The 14,416-nt window shown below is 44.6% G+C and overlaps 1 protein-coding gene across 1 annotated transcript in view; it reads right to left on the bottom strand.

Moving 5' to 3' along the window:
* Positions 1-1,480: 1,480 nt before the first annotated feature.
* Positions 1,481-14,416, bottom strand: part of PARD3B (par-3 family cell polarity regulator beta) — a 416,125-nt gene continuing 403,189 nt past the window's right edge. The window contains exon 23 of the mRNA XM_030485475.1: positions 1,481-6,141. Within this exon, the coding sequence (XP_030341335.1) occupies positions 5,787-6,141 (355 nt within the window). The 3' untranslated portion in view covers positions 1,481-5,786. The remainder of the gene's footprint in view (positions 6,142-14,416) is intronic.

Below are 14,416 nucleotides of genomic sequence, written 5' to 3' on the forward strand. Positions count from 1 at the left end.
GGGAGGCTGCAGGAGCAGCCCAGCTCCAGTCCAATCTTGGTAATGGCATTTTACTCCCAGAAAGCCTCCCAAGTAGCACAGCTCCTCACCCCTGAGAGGCTGCTATGCTCTGCCCCTGGGTAGTGCTCAACTGCTGCCACATTGCAGCAGGTCACTGCATTTCTGTTAGGGTGAGTAACCCAGCTCTGAGACACTCTGTGCAGAAAGGCACCACATCCTGTGCTGTTACAGCAGGACACAGGTCTCATGAGGGTGTAGTATGGTTCATTAAAATTAATTAACAGTCAAATGGACCCACATACTTCTTTATGCAGACACAGCAGTGACTGCAAAACAGATCTTAACTTGAGCCCAGGTCCCAGGGAAGTGAGTGCCGCTGTGAAGAAACCATGGGAGACCTCCGCTAAGGCAGAAGGAGCACCTTCTGAAACTGTGCTCGCTGAGTTTCCAGCTTTTAATACACCCCTTGTTTGACTTTTGCCACTATTTGTACAACTTCAGCAGAAGGAGAAACTGAGCTATAGGTGTTTGATTTGTCCAGTTTTTAGCTATGAGTGCAAGTTATGATGCAGTGACTTTTCAAATTGGCATATATATGGATTATAATTTAATACCTGCTAAAATTGACTCAGAGTTGCCCATGAACTTGGCCATAAATACCAAGATCTGCATTCAAAATGTTTTGGAGTGCAGGACACATATATTTTCACTGAATCATTACTGCAATTTCTGCTATATCTTGTGTTGTAAGCCTTCTACACTTTTCTGCCCTTCTGTTTTCTTCTTTCACCCTTCCCCTTTGTAGTAAAAAATACTTAATCTCAGATGGGCTATATTCTTCCTTCTCCCTATTTTGGTGACTTTTCACTAAGTATTTGCTACTTTGAAAATTACTTCATCTAACATAATTGCCTGAATCTCAGTGCTCCTACAAAGATTTATGCTGGCACATAATCTGGAGTATGAAAAGTAGTGTCATCAGCTTCAGAGAAATGACCCACATACCTCAAGTGAAGTACCCGTGTAAAACTTTCAAGGAGTCCTAAATCTCTGGCAAGACAGTGCTGCAGCCACCTCGCTGAAATACAGCTTCAGCTGGTTGGACCTGGTACCTGCTACACGGCCACAGAACACCTCGGTTCTTACTGACAGCAAGAGCTTTAGCCATGAACATGCAGTCTCCTGAGCTGAAATTCACCAAGGCGGAAGAGGACTTCTCTCTTGCTTTTCCTTCAAAGGGCTATGACTTTGGGACTCCAGCTCTACGACTAAAGACAATGCAGATCTGAGAGGGAATCAGGTTAAGCCCAGTGATGTTTTTAGTCTACATGGCTGGTTTTTGATGTTTTTTTTAAGAAGTCACCTTACCAATTCTGATCCAGCCTGATCACACGTGATCTTCTCGTATCAAATCGTGTCCAGGGGTAGGGATGACTTTTTAGATACAAAGGTGAGAAAGACTCTACACACAAATACTAAATCATACATAGTCTTAAAGCCTTTATTTTAATGCAAAATAAACCAGGTAAAATTTATATAGCCATATGTAACAAAAGATTAAAATCTCTGATGTGGTACTAGAAAAAAACCTCTCAAATTTTGTGTTGAATTTCTCCCCCAAAACAATCACACATGATTTTAAAATCAGTTTCACTTAAACATACAGATATTGTCAGGATCACAAACACCACTCTCTCCCTCACAATAACAGAACAATGTCTTAAAAAGCCTTCTCTCCTGTGCAGATAGTGAATAGTGCTTCCAATTCTGCACCTAAGGCTTAGAGACTCTACATAACTACTGTGATGGAAAGGTGGAGGGCCTTCTGGAAGTGCAAAGCAGCCCCTGCTCAGAGCAGTGTCAGGATGTGGCCCTGGCAGAGCAGCCGGCAGGATTCACTCACAGCACTAACTCTCTGATAAACAAATCTGTGATGGCTGGGAGGAGGAGGTAGCACAATTCATCTGTAAAAAAATTAGGCAGCACGTGAAGCTATTTGTAGATCAGGAAGCTGGAGTGAATTGGAATTCAGGGCTGCATGCACTTTTAAAAGGCAGAAGCCTTTATTTTTTGTTTAATGCTTAGTTCCCCCCCCCCTTTTTTTTTTCCCCCGCAAAGGGCAATTGATATTTCTTTATGCATTCGAGGGGTGCCTAGAGACTTCCGCATCATAATATATCACAGTGGTAATGTCAGCTTGCAAGCCAAGATCACGGCTCACTAGTGGGTGGTCACTCAGAAAATCCACAGGCTCTTTTTCTATCTCTTAATCTTTCAACTGCTGGGCCCGGCTGGCCCCGTGCCAGAGCCAGAAAGGCAGGCTGCACGCCACCAGCTCAGGAAACCAAAGCTTGCAGGTTCATGTGAGAGCAGGCCGCTCTCCCCTTGTCCCGACTCCTGCTCGCACGCACGCTTACTGCACACTGCTCCTGGGGCAAACCCAAACTCTCCCTTCACACCCACTACGTCAGTAACTTCACTGCTGGACTGGCACATTTTGGATGAGGGAGCGCGAGGCAATTACGTGTCAAGAGCATTTCAGACTCATAATTTTTCCCAAACATATGGACATATGGGGAAAAGAACAACTTGTTACTTAACGGCTCTTTTGGATTTTGCAAGTGTGTATTTTCAACCGTCAGTTGTAGCACCTCGTGAATTCTGCACGGTACATATTTTTCCACAATATGGTGCTAAAATCATACATTTTACACTGCAGAGAAGCTGACTATATATACTGTAGTTACACATTATACTTTTGAAAATACCATACCTCTACCAGATATTAAACCAGCAAATGGCAATTTTCTCCCAGAACAATGGCACTAGAGATTGATGAGATGCTCTCTAATACTTTTTGGTCTTGTTCCCCCAGTTAGGTCAGACTGCTCTTCGCTCCTCACCTGTAGGATGCATCCATATATCATACATGTAGCACTTCCTTTTTTTTTTTTTCCACCTTTTTTTGGAAGAAGCTCTGTACTGATCTAACAGCAGAAGCACCATTTAATAATCTGTTGGGTAAGATTTACAGCTCAGGTGGTGTTCGTTTGATCTGTCCACCTCAAGCAAGTGGAGCTGATGCGGTCAAGGGGAGCTCTTAAGGAGAGATTCAGGTTACGGGGAGACAATTGTGCAGGTCCTTCAAAGGCTAAAAATAACCCAGGAGCTGTTTCCATCCAGATTTTATTTGGCCCTGGCTCTTGAAACACTGTAAGTAAGTAGTGTTCACTGTGATGCCATTTGAAGGGTTAGTTGAGAGTGATTTACAAAGGCAGTAGTTTATATTCAGAGCTGTTCTTAATTGTGGCCTGGCTTGATAAAGCCACTGTCACAAACCTATTATTTTTTTTACAGCTGGATCAAATGTATCAAGGGTTGTATTTCAAGGAGGGAAAGGAAAGTATTTTAATTTGTTTTCGCTTCACTTTCAGTGGGCCTTCATAACACCAGCGGCTACCCTGTGGCTGCCAAGTCCTGGCTCAGTATCCTACAGCATCTAAAACTCTGAGAGAGAAGAACAAGGCTGTGTACAGCACGTACACGAGAGGCAGAGTTTCCTTGGAGAGTGTGCCTCATTTATGGAGGGTACTGAGAGACATCCAGCCTTACATTCAACCCTCCCTCCAGAGGTTTTTCCCTCCTACATTACTAGGGAAGAGGGCAGAAAGACATGGAACAAGAAGTGAAAACACTTGCTTCATAATCAGTTGCATTACTTTCTCTCCCTCCCTCCCACCAATGCTTCCTCCTGACTGGATTTAGAGCTGCGCCTGCCCCTGCCCCAGGGAGTCCAGCCCTGTATCTGAATCATGGATATGTTCTCCCACCACTGCAAAGCTGACTCCTCTCCCCTGCTTCCCAGCCTGGCTGGTGGGTAGAGATAGGTGTGAATGCAAATGCCAGAGTCTGCTGGGCAGCTGCAAGCACTCCCCAGGCCTCAGGGTTATGCCAGTCTCCCACCAGCATTAGCAGTGCAGAAGAAATGTTGGCTGGGTTTAAACACTGCTTCTCATCAGGGCCATCACATACTGGTGGTGGCTCCTGCAAAGCAGGAGCACACAGACCCACCATGCCCTGGGCCTTCCAGACCTCTTGTTAAAGTCCTTTTCCCAGGGGTATCTAGGAAAGGGACACGATGCTAGCAGGACAAACCTTACTGGTGATATTTAATACCTGGGAAGTGACCTACGTGATTTAATCTGTTGCATACCAAAGGTGTCAAGAAGACATCAAAGAAATCCTTGTGCTTAATCCGTGGCCAGGTCACAGTCTCTCCCTGACGAGAGGAGCCCAAATGGCTTAATAGCACTTTGCTATCAAGGCAGAAGTCGAGCAATTAAGGGCACTTGGAAACTTCACAAAATGTATTTCTAGGTGACAAGACCGTATGGTTTCCCTGTGACAAGATCCTTGAGACAAATCTCAGCGCAGCCATGGCCCTGTCAGGTCGGGTCGCACAGGTCCCTGTGGCTGGGGACGTGCATTCCTGACCTCCCCCCAGGCTGGCTGGCTGCAGAGCAAGCTCAGGCTGCGTGGGGTAAAGAGCTGGCATGAATCCCATTGCCCTGTGCCTCCCTCCAGCTCTGCTGTGCTGCTGGCCCCTCTTCCCATCCACACCTTCTCTCTCCCTATGCACTGCTGCACATAACTCTCCCTGCTGGCCTGATGGCCCCGGGCTGCAGGAACTGGAGTAGTTTGGCACTTGGCACTGGCTGAGGCTGAGCTCTACTTGGGGGACTGAGGGTGGCCCCGCACCGACAGGCTCCTTCCTGGGGCGCCAGGATATGCTTGCTGCTGGCACTGTGCTGTAACCTGGCTGTGGAGGGGCTCCTGCTGGAGCCAAGGCAGTGCCTGATGCATTAACTTAATATGAATCATGGAGCCCATGCCCGCCGTCACCTCCTCAGGCATTTCTTGTGGGCCAGCTCCACTGAAAGCCCAAGAGCAACACTTGCTGGCAGCAGCTGAGGATCTGATCTCCAGGGTTTACATTTGAAGAGTGCATACCATATAACTAAGAAACAGCCATGAGCACACACATGTACAGGCACACGCTTCTCAGGTGGCTGGCTGCCCTGTCCTCTGTGAGCCTGCCCAAGCATGGTGGATAAAGCTTTCTGCCTTACTCTAAATGCAGCAGCTGCAAGGGGAGAATCTTGCTACGCAAACTGCAAAAAATGAAGACTACAAGATAAATGCTGCCACCACCAAACAGAAAGAGGAAGACAGGCCAGATGATTACAAATCTGCAGCATCCTTCTAGCACAGAGCTGCTGGTCTGAATGTGCCTGGAATGTGGCCACTACCTCTGTGGCAGTCCCTTGTCAACTCATGCTGGATTACACAAGATTCCCAGCTTTGCACAAAGTCCTTATTGCATGCTGTGTTCCCACTTAAAGGCTCTACAACAGCACTCTGAAGTAAACTCTGGCGACATCACTGCCCTTATACAGACAGCTGCATACTGTATAGGTGTAACTGGATTCAGTAAATAGCCCTGAGGTGTATTAAGTGTTGCGCTTCATTTCCAGCAGCCACTGTCTATTTTTAAAAGGAATTAAAAAACACTCAACTGTCTGGTACCTCACGTACTCAAAACACATCGTACCTCACGTGGCTTAAGTTCGCCTGTTAGAAAGCACCTACGCTGAGCCCAGCTCAGTAAGAACGACTCCAGGTCTCGTGTGCCACTCTTACAGGCAGCTATGCTTAGAAACAACTCTACAAGGATATGATGTCCGATGCAATTCCTCCCGAGCTGTGCTAGCAAGTCCAGTGTGTAGCTATACAGCTGCAGTCATGGGGTTCTTCTGCCTGGGATCCTGTTGCCTGTACTGGTACTGTTCTGGACTGGTCCCACGGTGTCGGACAATTTCATTATAGGCTGGTGCTCGGTGGGACTGAGGAGGGGAAGGTGGCACATCCTGCCGGAGGGGTCCTTTATGCTGGTTTGTGACAGGCTGGGCTGGGTAGTACTGGGGGTACCTCAATTCTGCCACTCTTGTGTCTGGCGCACAGATGTAGTTCCCTTTAGATGGGTGGACGACAGGCTGTCCTCCTTGGTAGTAAGGAAGATCTCTCTCTTTGTATATTACTCGTGGCCCCGTTAAATATTCCAGTGGCTCTGCAGGTCCACGCCTGAGGAGGGAAAACATGATAAAGCACATAAAAAGGCAGTCTACTAGCCCAGCGACACATTATTGTACTCGCAATCTATGTTTACTTTGGGAAAGGAAATGCCACCTCAAGCATGACAAGTCCAGATGAATCAAAAGAACTTCTGAAGGATAACAAGCCTCCCACCTGCATGCTACGAAAGTTTGTAACACCCAGGACGCTGGAGAAGGGTCCAGCGCACATCACAGCCCTTTTACAATGGGGGAGCACTGGAGCCCTTCAGCGCCCAAAGTCAGCCTCCTCTGATCCATTTGCCATAATGGAAACAAAGCTCCTTTAAACAATGCATGTTTGACTGAATCTTATCTAGCCTGAGGATAAACAGATGAGTTGGGTCTGCAAGTCTGCAAATCCCATAAGCTTTACATGCACAAATATTCACGCTTTCCCAGCCATTTCCCACTATTTTTTCCTCCTAACATGTCAGACTGTACAACTTCCCAAACACCACAGTTGGAAAAACTGGAACTCCTGGAAGAAACACTAGGGATGTCAGGTTACAATACCTGTGTTTAATGGGCAAGCTGCCAATGGGATTTAAAAAAATCTCCTGTGATATAGAAGGCCTGATATTACAACAGCCCTGTAACTTGTCTGCATCAGTGTGGATCTGACAAGCTCTAGTTCACGAGGAAAGCAACATGTGAGCATGCCATCCCTGAGGATGTGCCATGGAGCCCTCTTTGTATCTTTCTGCATCTTAATTCCATGATTTGCACTAATGAAGCATTGATATTTTTTCCTAGTACACCTTAACTTGCGATACTTCTGAAATGGCAAAAATAATTGTTCTCACAGACATGTCACCAGAGCATCCCCAAAAGTTCAACTCAATTAGGAGTTTTTGCCAGTCTGATTGCAAATGTCTTTGCACTTTGGGCAAAGCCTCCCACTGACTGCAGAGGAAGCTTCTCTCTGAGTGAGAGCTGAAGGAAGACAACAGGGTTTTGACCCAAATCGGAGCTAAAAGTATAAATCAATTACACCTGCTCTGTGGCTTTGAGACTGAACTCATCAACTGTTTAAATATTCTTTGCATAGATTTATTATAAAAGTCATCATTCTGGTCCAGCAGATCAGGTGTTCACAGTTCATCAATGACTCTCTTGTTCATGCAGAGATTTTACAAGCATGCTCCCCCTTCCCTAATCTGGGCTCCCAGACTCACTGGAACTTGTTTTGCATGAAGTAAAACAAAACATGTGGTTTTCTGCTGCACTCGTTTAAGCCCATGGGGTAAATCATGGACATAGGCAATGAACAAACATTATCTGCCTTGAAATGAACCTACAGTTCTCCCCCTGGAATAACTTAGTGCAAATGTTTCCTGTTTAAAATGGAAAGAGCAAAAGGAAGAATTCCAGGCCTTGGACTTCTAGGACCCTATGCTCCCAAGAGACTTTTTGCTTTAAAAACAGAACATTATAAAAGACAGGCACTCCCAGCTTCCCCTTCCCCCCCCTCCTGGTGAGACAGTCCAGACAAAGTGCTGAAGGGCCTGAAGCCACCCTCTGAGATACTAAAAGGACTCTTAACCGTATGTATTGAGACAACTGCTGTCTCTGCTCACACACCTACGCCTTGCAACAAAGCCTAATTTCCACAGCAGGCCAGAGAGTTGCTCCATGTATTCCTATACGAAGACCTGTTCCCTACTCAGTCCCATCACACTGAGCTTTTAATTCCTCTGTGTGCAAAAATGCACTTCCAATCATAAAAGGCTTCTGCGATGGTAGGAACTGCTTTGTGTCAAGCAGCAAACCAACAGAAACAAGTGTCAAACCTACACCCACCACCTTTTAATATCAGGATAATGCTCAAAATCCCATATATTAGATTTTATAAGAAGTTCTCATTGTCAGCTATAGTCAATCAAATTCTTGTGGATCACATTAAAAAGGGACTGAGCTTGGAACCTGATCCAGAATTCACTGAAGAGCCAGGTAGCTTTTGGACTGCAAAATTGAATTACTCTAAAATAACAAATTCGAGATTAATTGGTACGAAAATGACTGGAGAATAGGACTGAGCCACCAGCATCATCTACTGAGGCTTCAGCACACAGCTCATCCCTCAACTCACAGAGGAGGTCTGGACGTTGCAGTGTTTTGCCATCCAGCCAAAAGAGCTGTTTCCAGGAAAGCTCAGTCGGTCCAGTTCTAGGAGACACTGTGACTGTGCAGAGGGCAGCGCACTCAGTCAGCTTTGACCTAGGACTGTGCAGTGAAGATGAACCTGAGCAATCAGAGCACAAGCATGCTAGACCTGAGCCATATACCCAAGCTGCTTGAGCTTGTGCCATCAGATCTTCATTGCCGTTACCTACGCTACAAAGCTAAATCCACCACTGGTTCACTTAGAGCAAATACGCTTGATTGTGTAGATAAACTGCAGAGGAACATGCAGGAAGGGCAAAATCTGTCTCTAAAAAGTATATGTTCAAGCTGTTGACTCTCAGCACCAGTTTCCCTTCTCTGAGTGTGAAACACCTATAGGTGGTATCATTCTTGAGTGTCTAAGTCAGGGCTTAGCAGCTGGGAGGAGAGGTTGTACATGGAGACAAGGCTTGAATCAGCTTTACATGGATCCTTTAGGAAAGCCCTGGAAAGACAGAAGGTATGTGAGGTTTTTAGGAATCTTGGCGATAATACAAGCAGTGATCTAACCAATGATTGCCACAACTCCTGCATTAGTAAAACCTCAGGAAACCCTGGTAACTGCCCAAAACTAAAGGAAATTTCATGACAGATACCCTCGTGGCTGTACCACATTCTCCAGCTCACTTCCCTGGTGATCCCAGCAGGTGTCATGTGTGCAGATACATATGCTACAGTGACAACACTTTTCTTCCCTTTTGTGACCAGCACTGCATGTTCAAGCCAAGTTACTTCCTGAGGATTCACTCTTCTTCTCTGGTAGAGAGTTACCAGCCATACCCAGTGAAGTCTGTTCTTAGAGAACTGTTCACAGTGCAACCAACCAGCCTGGGGAGTCTCCACGAACCTCTGACATGAACCACCATCTGACAAGTCTTAAAACACAGGAAAAACAGCCCTTCCCTCCCCAGGTGAGTCAAATTAACCACGAGCAAGTCAGCCTTTTTAAGGCAGAAGAAAAACCTACAGATACCAAGCTCTGGCTGTAGAAATGCTGTCACCATTAGGAGTTAAGTCTGGGACATAGGGGGCAGCTCCTGGCAGGAAGAGCAGGGCTGCTCTGAAACAACACCATTTTCGCTTGATAGCTCATGGTGTAAAAGTATATGCTGTTGTTTATCCTTAAAGAAATTGCCACAACAACTCAAAGCAAACACTTTCTACTTGGCAGCCCCTTGTAGATGCTGTGCTTGTTTCTACAAGAAGCAAAACAGCCCTCGCCTTTTCACTCGGCAGACATTGCCACCTCTGAGGAGGGCCTAATGAAATTCTTCTCCCCTCCCTCGCTGTTTTTGTTGGCTCCTGATGAGTTCAGAGTTCACAGGGCTGCATCACACCTCCCAAGTGACCCATGGTTTGGGGGTCAAACCAATAACCTCAAGTGGAAAATCAGTGACCCAGGGGAGTGATCAAAAATCCACAAATTGGGTCAAGCAGGTCCAGCCACTCAAAAGGACCAGGCCAGGAGCGTGCCCTCTGAGAGGACATGCTGAGTAGGAGCTGCTCTGACCATCAGCTGTTTTCCAGATTTTGGCCAGTTGTCTGACCTGGGGGCCCAGTGAAATTAATGGCAGGCAGAAGGTAGGGAAGCTGACACAACATCCTGGGAAGGAACTGATCTCAGAGCTCAAAAAGCGGTTTTGCTGATGGTTAGTTATGCTGGCTCCCACTGGAAGAGGCATCACTGATGTGGGTCTAGCTAAAAGTGAGGCTGCTGCTGAAGGAAGCAATGGAAGGGTGGGAGGCAGAAGCACCAGGTTCAAGAAAGGAGTGAAACTGATGGGACAGTGTGAAAACGCACTCCTCAAAAACGTCATGGGCAGGGTGCCCCTTAAAATGTTCATTTTATTGTGAGGAAGCTAAATCTCACTTTCCCCTGCAGAGAAATTACAGCTCACATGTGTTTTGCTACATAATTTCATCTGCTGGTTAGCAGCTCTACTGGCTTATCTTCTAAATGATTCACCAAGTAAGATTGGTTTTGAGCTTTAAGAGCACAAAGTAGCCTTGTCCAAATAAAGCACCTAACTTGCGACTGATGTTCAATTAACAGTACATGTGTTGTTATTTTCTTTAGGACAAGTAAAGCCTGAATTTGTTGAGGTAAACTTTCCTATCCCTGCTTTATTTATCTTCCAAGCACAAAGAATATAAAATCTAATATTTTCTCGCTTTGCTGCAGAATTTTTAAGAGCTTCTGAGTTTATTTAAAACTGAACCAAAGGATTCGGAACACTTAAGAAAGGCTTCTTTTACCCAAAATGTTATTTAGTCATTGAAGTTAAACCAGTGTCTGTAGGTTTCAAAAACCCAACTAAACCACTTTTTGCTTTCTGCAGTTCTCTTTTTTTTTTTATTTTAAGCTCCAATTTCAGTAATTCTTCAGTTGTGGAGAATCTCACAGGGCAGATTGGCCTAAATACCTGATGCTTCAAAAAACAACCAGAAAAAATCATTTCATTTCAGGTTTACTGTGTTTCATTGTTAACCCCCATTTGCAGGTCACCTTTAACATCAGCCATGAGACACATGCTTGGGTTATCTGAAAGGAAAGCAAAATGACAGTCTGGTTGTTCACGCTGTGCCCCATCACATTGGGGGTTTGGATTTCATCATGACAAAGAGTTTTTCTTGCCTCTGTTCTATAGGGAGAATCACAGAGGTCACCCTCTTAGTACATGGTAAAAAGCAAGGAAGGGAATGCTCTCTTCTTACATCACTGTCTCCTTCTCACTGCTGAGAGAACATTTTGCAATTGATATAATCTCACATGAAAACCTGCATTCTTATTTTGTCAGGGAGTACTTCTTGAAATGAACTTCAAAGACAGCTACAGACTAAGTGGCAAATGGAAAGCCCACATTTGGTTGCAGCCTCTTTCATGTCTGAGCAAGACATACAGAGACTCTGGGTGATGGCATCAGGCAGCTCAGGCTGTGATTAAAGAACTGGAGAAAGCAATAAGGTCCTATCTTGTGTCCAAATTCTCACTGAAGAACTCTATTGTATGCATCGTGATTGCATGCTGTTTGTTCTCCGCCAGGAGGATCTACTTTTAAAGAAGAAAGGAGAAGCTGATGTAAGAATTAAATTATGCAAACAAACAGTCTTACAGTATCAAATACATTACATTGTGTCTTTATAAAGCTTTATTCAACATATGCTAAAAACAACTGACTGAAAAGACCATGTAGTCCTTATCTCTTCAGATACAGTATTAAAGACACCGCAGGGCTGTTTGTAGTCAGTAGCACTAAGAACTTCTGTTGCTTAATATTCAGTGTGCACATAACTAAAAAAAAATACAAAAAATTAAATCACTGCAGGTTTAAAAAACAAATCACTGCATGACTCTGAGCTTCATTAAAGTCCGCCTCTGTATCTTGATAGGAGAGATACTCCTTTAACAAATATTCTTTGCCGTTTCAAACCAATACTTCCCATAGCCAACGATGGGTTTTGCACTTAAAAAGCCACTGGAAATCAAATTTGATATCTCAGTGCTGCAAAGAATCTACAGCACAAGGAAGTGCTCAGTGGCTGCTGTCTGTGTGAGAGGCTTGTACCTCTCAGAAGGCGGCAGATGTCTAACAATGTCATACTAACCTCAAACACACCACACACTGATTATTTATGGGCTGAGCTGGTGAAGGTGCTTTCTTCTCCTGTTCTTTTATCAACAATACAAGGCTAAAAAATCAGATAACGTAAACGAATACAATCCCTGGCTCTCACGTAGCACATGCCATGAGGAGAGAGCTGTTTTTAGTTTGAGGACTGTGTTTGGAATTCCTTCAGTGTCAGGTTTCCAGTTACCAGACCCTCATCCTTGGGCCAGGCACGACTGCGGTTGGACTGGATTAGCAGAACACTCTGCAATGTATATAACATAGCTTTGACTTCTACAGGCTTTGCAGACCCATAAAAATAACGATCATTTCATGACCTGCGTTTCTGGGGCAGGGGGAGGAAAGAGCAGAAAAATCTCTCTCTTCCCTTTTTAAAAGAATTCATATTTGTTTTGGATTTGGAGAAGGAGGGATCCATACAAGTTTGTTTGAAATTCAAGCAAGAGTACATTTCAGATGCAGTGCAGGCAGGCCCAATGCTCTTCCCTTGCAAGCAGTTTTGCAAAATTTAACAGTGGCCTGGACTGGCCTGTACATGAGAGCTTACATGTGTAGTTTTTCTCTCTCTACAGTATTACGGCTTGGGATATTTAGAAACAAACGGCAAAAGCACCACAATCCTGGAAGGTAAGTGCACAGACAGGTTTATGTTGCTCTAGTTGAAGTCTAGCCTTAAAGCAGCTAGAGAACAAATGTGCAGGGCCACATATTGAGAGATATTGTGCCCCAGCAGTTCGGCCTGGGCAGTTCTTAGCAGTTGGAGACATTTAGGCGTCCCACTTGTTTTGGCATGTAGGACCAAGCATAAAGCTTAGTCAGATACTAGCTTTCCATGCAGAGAAGCAGACTGCAGAAACAGCTGTAAGATAGTAAGATAGGAAAACAGTAGTCTGACAGGTTTAAACCTTTACTGTAAGATTATATAAGATTTCTTATGACAGCGTGAACAGTCTCATTTGCACACAACCAAATTGATTGTTCTCAATCCCTAATGGAGCAAACTATGTCACAGATTGGCTAACATCAGAATTCAGAGTGCTATTTAATTAAACCCCCTCCCATCAGCAACAAAGCCATAAAACATTGTGTTGCTCCTTTGCCTCAGCATTAGTTTATTTTCCACAGCAGATATCAGACCAGCTTCTGATAATCCCATCCTGCAGGCAAAGCTCCCCTTTCTTTCCTTCTTTACATTCAACCTACAAATATACCAACTACAATAATCAGGATTAAAACCCTCAAAGCAAGAGCAACAAAACCCCAAATATGCTAGCCGGTGCTCTATAAATGTCCATTAAGCATTCAAAACAACTAGCCCAATAATCCTTCCTACTCAATTCCTCACTTGTTTTGTTCATATGCTCTCAGGCATGGTACATCTCTTCTACCAGGAGGCATAAAATAAAGTAGCACCTATTGAACAAGACATCGCTATTCTGTGATCTCTTCAAGCTTAGAGGGATCTTAAGTAGATTGGTACTTTAAGTAGCGAGTCATTACAACATGTGTCATTTCATATGTTACTCATTATTCAACACAACATAATACCGTGTGAGTCATTAACCTCTTGGCATTGGTAACCTACTCTCAATGCTAAGCAGTCATGCTTGTTGCTCAGGAAGCCCCATGCTCTGTTGGGAAGAGACCTCGCTGAGATTTTAAGGTCCCTTTGGTCTTTTGTTCTGCAGATCAGCAGGGGCTGAAAGTTCCTCCTATAGACTAAAAGAGTTCTTGGCCTTTCCTCTCCTGCGTCACATTTCTGAGACAATGCTGGCCAAGTTATATTGGAGGGGAGAAAACTTCTTTTTAAAGGATGTATGCATCTTAAGCCAGCAAGAGAAGCAAATGTTTATGTTTCTCAGACGAACTTTGCATTTCAATGCAGACTCAAACTAATATAAAGAAGTACTGAATGCATGCAGAACTCCCAGCACTGGGGCAAGATGCTAAAGTGAAATCTCCCTTATGGTAATATTTGTACTGCATTACTGTGCAGTAGCTCCAATGGACATGAGGACTCCACTATTGCTGCCATGAGAAGAGCCAGCTACTTCCCTCAAGAGCAGGCAATGAGAAGGGAGAGAGATGCAGAGAAGGTGAGACCCCAGTGCTGGCCCAGCACAGAAGCCAGAAACACTATCCACATCTCTTTGCCTCACCCTAACCTCTACTACAGATCTCTACCTTTTTTTTGAGGCTATTAGGGTATGAATTAAAGGTCCTGTGGTGGTTCAGGAGATTTTAATTTGATATAAATGAAATTCCATTGCCATAGTCAAAATTCCTCTTCAGAAGGAAACAAACACACCGCTCAGGCTCCAGGAGAGCTCCTCCCGAGCAAGGAAGCCTCCTCCTTTTGCCTATCCAGTCATAGCACTACTGCTATCCATGCTGTTTTGTAAAGTGCTTTCAAAAACACGTAAACCCAATTTCTATCCTGTTCTCATTTTT

The sequence above is a fragment of the Strigops habroptila genome, chromosome 5, assembly GCF_004027225.2.
Source record: "Strigops habroptila isolate Jane chromosome 5, bStrHab1.2.pri, whole genome shotgun sequence".
Taxonomy (NCBI): Eukaryota; Metazoa; Chordata; class Aves; order Psittaciformes; family Psittacidae; genus Strigops; species Strigops habroptila.